At 38.0% G+C, this 7786-nt stretch overlaps 1 protein-coding gene across 3 annotated transcripts in view; it reads right to left on the bottom strand.

Moving 5' to 3' along the window:
* Positions 1–705: 705 nt before the first annotated feature.
* EAF2 (ELL associated factor 2) overlaps positions 706–7786 on the bottom strand; it is an 11571-nt gene continuing 4490 nt past the window's right edge. The window contains exons 4-5 of one of the 3 annotated variants that reach the window (XM_010568750.1): positions 6026–6292; positions 706–1549 (exon numbers count right to left, since the gene is read on the bottom strand). In XM_010568750.1, the coding sequence (XP_010567052.1) occupies positions 1503–1549; positions 6026–6292 (314 nt within the window). In that variant the 3' untranslated portion in view covers positions 706–1502. Of the gene's footprint in view, positions 1550–3195; positions 6293–7786 lie in introns of those variants that run through there. The other 2 variants (XR_774427.1, XM_010568740.1) reach the window with 2 other exon arrangements.

The following is a 7786-nucleotide window of genomic DNA, read 5'->3' as shown; positions in this document are numbered from 1 at the left end:
TACCAAAAGACATTCCTCTATGAGAGGTGGACATTGTTTTGGCATCTTCATCTGTCTAGAGGTAAGCACAGACTGATACTCGCAGCACAGTTGAGAGAATAAGCTAGTCTAATACCATCTATTGTATAAATTTCCTGAGTGTGCATTTTTTCATGTAAGCCTGAACGTGCAGACATATAGGATTCAATCCTCACAGTTCAGACACAGAGCTGCAATTCAATCACTGCAATCCAGCAAAGGAGACTTCTGTGTGAGACTGAGCAGATTTATCTCATCAGAATTCATCCTACACACATTCGCTACAATTAGTTACAAAACTCTTCAGCAGTAAACTACAGGATGAAATTTGGACTCCTACCTGCAGCTCTTCAGGTCTTGAAGTATCATTTCAAATTAGGAAAAAATAAGACTAGGCAAACACCTTTTCTTGTCTAACACAGTATCACTTACCAATGGCATTTGGATATAATCTGTAATAAACATTCATCAGTACACTAGCACCACCATAAACTTCTGGCGAGCTCTTACTAGGGCTTGTATCATTGTAGGCAAAAGCAACAAGCACTTAAGTCTTGCAGACGGGGTGGGGAGTCCATATTACTACCGTTTCACTACTTTATTTCCTTGCACGACCCTTTCACTGGCAGGACTACTACACGTAGAAAGTGGAATTCTTAACCAGTAAAAACAGTCAGATGCATGAAAATGATAAATATTGCTTTATTAAATTACTTTTATACTCCTACAAAGAAATTTTCTGATTTCCATTACAGAATTAAATGAAGGAAATTCATTGCTGTCACTTGCAGTTATCTAAATTTAGATACAAAAAGGTTGTAAAAAGACCAGTCTATTCAAGTTACAAAAAAAAGGCAGAGAATAGACAAGTTCCCTTAGGAATCTTGAGGCTCAGAAATATAAAGTCCTATAATACAATGAAATTAAGAATTCAGCAATGTGTTGAACAATTGTAAACTGTAACTGCACTAGTGGACCACATTATTCAGCAGTTTCCTTAAAGGTATGAACTGTGAACTGAACAAAAAGTGTAGCTGACAGAGCAGACCTCATTTAGTTGTTCTCCCTTTCACTCCCCTCCAAGTAAAAGTTGTGAGATCAGCATTCAGCATTTAAATGACAGAAAGGAAACTTGCCTCCATAAATATCAGAAATTTCTCCATTCTGTAACTATTTATATAAAGTAACTAGCTGTTACAAATCAGTTTCAAGTAAAACAGGTGGCTGAGGCAAAAATAATCAAAATCGGATCATACACAATTTTACTGTAAATACAGTAATTTGAAAGATAAACACATAACCATAGCACTGACAGGGTATCAATGCTGCTGTATTATAGACATGATGTGTCAGTAGAAAATTAGGATGTCTATTATCAAAATCGAGGACATTCATTCCAGTCTCTGGTAATCTAATCTTAGTGCAAAACAGATGCTAAGACATATTTAGCAAAAAAGGTGATACATTTAAGGCCAAAAATTTGTTCAGTCATCACTATCGCTTCCAGATTCACTCAGCTGCAAGTCATTTCCTAGAAGAAAGAGAGTCATCGTATTAGTCATTTTCACAGAAATACTTTCCTTCTTTCAAGATATTCCCTTTCCCAATTAAAGGCTTACAAGAACTAATACCAAACAGGTTGGGAGGGGTTGGACTAGATAGTCTTTAAAAGGTCCCTTCTAACCCAAACTATTCTATGATAAGAAAATAAATAGGTGTACAACCAAACTGCCCAGTGACAGAACCTTAGAAAGATCACATTTCTACAATTTCAAAATCTTGGCAAGGAAGCCATTAGCTTATTAGCTACAAGTACATTTCTTTAGTATCACCAGATCACAAAAGACAACACCTAGCTATCTTGGCCACCCACATTTTCATGCTTCATAAGTGGGAAAACTGCTGGTGAATGCAGTTTTGTGAAAAATGAGTTGGTTTTTTTTTTAAACACACATCTGAATGCTACTCAGCTGTGCTTGAAAACAGTGGTGTCTCAATCAAGAAGAGCAGCTCTTTGATGTACCATTTAAAGATGTATCAGTGACCTACTATTTCAAACAGGTTTTGAAACAAGTGAACAAACAAAACATCAAAAGAAATTTTACACAGCACTTTAATTTGGTGGCTATATGTATTTCAAAATGAGGAAGTAAGAAAGACTATATTGTGCTTGCAATGGATGTCCATAAGCTTAGGGGATAGGAGGGAGGGAATCTTTCCAGGATGACAGGTAACTAACAAAAAAACCATAGCAGCATGCTATACAGAATCTACATCTTATCTAGCAACTTCCCACGCATTTTTAAGAATTTGTTCCAACTAGTATGCTTTCATTCACACCTCCCTTGCCAAAGAGCCATTAAAAAAAAGGGGGGGGGGATGCATCTCATGTTGTGCTGAAATAGCCTAAAAAGCAAAGGAAAAAAAAAAAAAAAAAAAATCACTGAAACCAAGTAGGCACACAATTTTCACATGCCCCTGCCTCAGCTGCAGCACCCTTCACAGATCATTTTTACAGATGGGTAAAAGAAAGTAACCTCAAGAGGGTAAACCCAACAAGACACTCAGATTGTATCTTTTGTTATCAGGCATATCAATTCTGCCAAAACACTGAAGTCTTTAACATGGCTGCATTTAGCCATCCTTTGTTTTCCACTGTCATCACTAAAGCTTAGAAAGTGGTACATGATTGTCTGCAACAAAACAGAAAACATTTTATGTAAGACAAAAATAGTGAAGATGGCTGTTTCCAGCAATCTTTAAAAAGTACTACTGTAGCCAAATTTTTTCCAATCCTTTATATAGACAGCATTTACAGCCCTATTATTTTAATATAAATTTAAAAAGCAATTTTGAAAGAACAAAATCAAGTAATTTGTCAATAATTACTCAGGACAATACATTATCCTAAGAAATAATATTTCAAGGCAGAGAATAGCATTAGTAAATTAAACTCATGCATTTATCACTCAAAGGAAAACTTACAGTGAATTCTTAGAAATCCCAGTCCTGTTATGCACTACCTACTTTAGGAGAGGACTGGGAGTACAAACAAGATAACCTTCCAAATAGTGATTCTGCAGCCTTCAAAAGTTGTTTCAACATAGTTTATAGAAATTACACAAACCCTATAACACCAGCCAAAAATACCAATGCTTGTGAAAACCAGCAGATGGGAAAAGCAAGAACTCCAAGTTCCAGAGTCAGAAATAATGCATTAGGATTTACTTCAGGGAAAACTTTCTGTCCCATTTTATAATGCTACATCCAGAAGACACCTTCAGAGAGATGGCAAAATAACACAGACTAGATAGAGTTGGTAGTTTTCAGATGGGTTTGGTGCAAGAATGGAAAGTTCAGTTAACTAGGACTCTGAAGAAACATCTAGACTCTATTGTACTTAGCAATAAAGCAGGGAAAACTGCTGAATTCAGTTTTCGCAGTGCCAATTGCTTATTAGTAATATTAATTGGGGAAACAGATTGCACTGCAAGTTATGACATTTCCTAAACTTTTAAATCAGTTACTATAATATATTCAATTGAATTGCGAGTTATAGGGAATGGGAAAACTCATAGGCATGACCTGCGTTTCACAGATCTTAGGGGTCACAGCAACACCAAACTAATACAAGGGAAAATTATTTCATCACTAGCTGCTTGAACCAGCACTATGTATCAAAAGAAGTGAAGTTATGCTGAATACTATGTACATGGCAAAAGGCCCCAGAATAGCCAATCTATGCTGGTTTTTCTTTGGAAAATTACTTTATTTAACGTAACTCTTGTTTAAACAAAAAGTAGATGTAAAGTAACATATTATCAAATACTTGCAAAGAACAGATTCATTTAGTGCCACCATTTACAAACTTTGTTGTAAGGCACGTTGTAAGCCTATATAATCAGCTTCTGAAGGTAGCAAGGGGAAGAAGCAGTATTTTGAGGGTGAGGGCAGTCTTGAGCCCCAAGTTCCTGAAGAGGTAGATTATGTATATCTGATAGAAGTATGTGGTTACCACGCTCTACACACCACCTCCTGTGTTTTCCAAGTTCCACAAAACCTCAGCTGTATGATTTCTACATGCCAGATGAAACTCTGCTCTCTAAGCCTTCCCCCAGTCTTCTGCCTGCACACAGCAAGGCAAAGAAAAGCTTCACTAATTACCCAGTATGGCCCCGATTCTACAGAGGTGCACAAAACTAGTCACACACATAAGCAGTCAAACCTCAAAACAGGATTAGATGAGCAAACAGGTTGTGCTGACATTTGTTGATTCAATATTGTATTTTTGTAAAACATATTTGAGATGGAAGAAATTACTGTACAGGACCCCAACCGAGAACTCTTGTCATTCAAACTAGAACCATGTGCTACCCATTTAGTTTCTCCAGGCTTCACTTTCCTGCCAAACTGTCTCAGCAAGAGAGCTAGAGAAACACATTCTCCTTGAAAATAACTGTTTTGATCTTTGTCTAGTTGAAGTGTATTTTAAGTGTTAACTGTACCGGAAGTTCAGGACAGAATAATTTTAAGCAGTAAATAGATCTGTAACCATAACAGAAGTAAATGGGATCAAGCTAAAGATCTAGGCAAGACCAGATAGTCAAGCCCAAGGCTTGATGCTACAGACAGAGGTTCTACCTGTCAACATGGTTCTTGAGCACCACCAAGCCACCAACTTCACCTGTAAGAGTTTTGATGTTGTCATGTTTTAAGCAGCATTTTCTCACTATGACTGTTGGAACTGGTGGACTTGGCCACCTGTACTTGTCAGTGTATCTCTCAGTGCAAGCTCTGCCAGCTGGGATTCTGTCACTAGGGATAGAGCTTAATCTCGTTTTCATAACAGTTTTATTTAAAGCATGAAGAAAGGGAAATCCCATTTGTGAGTAAGCGTTGAAATAAATGGCACATTTAAAGTTACGCAAATTATAAACTTGAAGACATTGTTCTCTACAGTGACAGTAAAATGAAAGCAGCATTTAGTCGTTTGCACACGAAGTCACAGGACTTTTCAGTCTGATCTTATCTGTTAATGCAGTACGTAATAACCAGCACAGATATTTAAGTATTTAAATACTAGCTACAAAAAAACCCTGTTCATGTTATCCATTAAGTACTGAAATAAAAGTAGATCTGCCAGAGTCTAAGATTTCAATATAACAAGTTTACATATAAATGATAAACCTTAAAGAACTCAGGCTGCAAACCAGGGTTGATGGCAATCTCTTCAAACTGGGAGCCTGCAGCAAAGCACCTAATTAAAAATGTAATAATTTTTGAAGACTCACCATAGCTGAATACTCACTTCTATGTATGAATACTGCTATTTAGGTAGTGAACTTAAGATTCTCTACCTGGTGGGATTTTTTTTCTGTCCTACTTATACTTTTTTGAATACACTGAGCATTCAATTCCAGGCTGCGCACCAACCACTTCTTGAAGAACACCGCAGCTGCTCTTCAAATTACATTTTTAGTTGCCTGAATGAGTGGAATAAGATAGTATCACCTGAAAGCACATCGCCTCCTTCCTCATAGGCAAAGGGCAGTTTGGCCATGCTGTCCAATGGAACAGTGCCATGAATAACAGTAACTGAAGTAGCTAAGAATACGCCATCTCTTCTGTAATTCAGAGTATTGCGAGTACAGTATCTTTCCCATAGTTCTACCCAAGAAATTATAAGCATATGTTTTGGGAGTGCCCTGTTAGTTCACGTATTTTCAATACAAAATTACTGTTCTCCAGTCCCAATGTATATAACTGGTAGAAAGCCAGAAGAGCTTAGGAAATATTTTCAACTCCATCAGCTTTAATTTAATATCTCTGGGGACCAAGAACCTTCTAGCCCAGTGTCTAATTCAGACTGCTGCTGAACAATCAAACCCTAGCATCACTTCCCACAGTTTTAATTATAACAGAGACATACTTAAAAACAATATGGTTTCCTTTCAGAATCTTGATGTCTGGAATTGTGCACTAAGAAAAGAACAGCCTTTGTACTTACGTAGTGTATTCATCATATGACCACTGCTCTCTTGGGATCTGTTATGACTGGCGTCTTTGTCAGGGATAGCCTGTTGTGGTATGGCAGACGCAGTAGGCTGCGGCTGCAAATACGGCATGGACATAGGAAGAGAGGGCTTCGTTTCTTCATCTTCAGAATCACTAGAACTATTTTCACTACTTGATGAAGAGGACGAAGAACTTTTAGAGTCAGATGAACTGTCAGAGCTACTCAGCTGGTCCATGATACTGGCTTCTGCTTTTAGCTCTGCAAACAGTATGATTTGTTTCTCAGTTAACATTCATCATAATTGAAATATAAGAAGGAGGGGAAAAAAATAATAAAAAAGAAAAATCGACAACAGAAATCAGGTACACGCATTATAGGATCTAAAAAAACCAAACAAAACCAAACCAAAAATGACCAAAACTCTTCAGAACAAAGAAAAGGGCACAAGCAAGCATCCAGCCTGTCATGTGGTTTTCTTCTCTCGTAGCTTGGGCACTTCCTCCCTTTCAAGCCAAGCGTTAGAACAAGGGTGACTGCGAACCCAAATGCTAACCTCACATTCCACAGGGTAGCACATCCTACATAGCCTTTAATTTCTGCAACTAGCAAGTCTTCTGTATTTTTCTTAGCACCCCCAAAGATGCCTTTTACTGACTAAAAACTGCAGTTACAATCACAGATGAGTTAGCTCTAAGATGTCTGCAGCTGCACCCACAATGCCTCCCAGCAGTTCGGCATGACAATCAATACACTTGTTTGGACCATGTGAGATTTCAATCAACACCAAGTTAAGCATGAAGAATACCCAAAGGAACCATCCACAGTTTACTGTTAGGAAGATTTCACCAAATCCTTGTTCTCTTTATAGGTTTCAGCAGTGGGGGAAGCTAGAGCAACACGAGGTAGACAAGAAATACTGGAAATTAGCAGATCAAACTGACTCAACCAACCTGCATTCTTGATGAAATAACTCACCTGACTACCATAATATTTAGGAGAGTATGACTGGATAGATCATGCTGCACAGTATGCATTTTTGATATATACTAGCCAAGCTCCAACATACAGAGGAGTTTTGCAGAAAGTTAAAAAAAAAAAAAAAAGAAAGTTTTGCAGAAAGAGTACACTTAATAATTGTGAAAAATAGGGGTGCTGCTAAAGTGAGAAGTCTGAAACAGACCACTGAATCATGGTGGATGGAGATTTTATACAGCAACCTGAGGAGTTACCCAGAGTGCAGAAGTTCATAATTATAAAAGATTGTAACTACCCAGACATTTCTTAAGATGGTCTTACAAGCACTTGGAATACTTCAGGAAGAGCTTTAATATAGCAGACATAAAAAGCAAGTAGGAGAGTGGCTCATTTCACTTCAACATGTTCTTTTGTATTGGGTAAATCTGAAGATGAAAGTCACCACGATGCAAGTCGGCTCAGAGGTTAACCAAGAGAAGAAGGGAGAACAAAAGAATAACCTTCAACACAAACTTCCATCAAGCCTTCCAATTCTGAGTTATCAAAGGCCACTCTGAAGGAAAGGTACTTAGACCAGTCAGCCTTATCAAAGGCCAGTCTAAAGGAAAATGGTGTTCCAGAAAAATGGCACCTGAAATAGTGCAGCTATGGCTACAAGGACAAACTAACCCAATGCCTAGGAAGAACAGAAAGTACAATAAAAGACCATACTGGCTGACTCAAACATACAGAAAGAGAAGGGGAGGGAGGGGAGGGAGGGGAGGGGGGGGGGGGGGG

The sequence above is a fragment of the Haliaeetus leucocephalus genome, unplaced genomic scaffold, assembly GCF_000737465.1.
Source record: "Haliaeetus leucocephalus isolate CR32 unplaced genomic scaffold, Haliaeetus_leucocephalus-4.0 Scaffold1, whole genome shotgun sequence".
Lineage (NCBI taxonomy): Eukaryota > Metazoa > Chordata > Aves > Accipitriformes > Accipitridae > Haliaeetus > Haliaeetus leucocephalus.
Note: the sequence above shows the minus strand (reverse complement) of the source record. Positions and strands in the feature narration are given on the sequence as shown.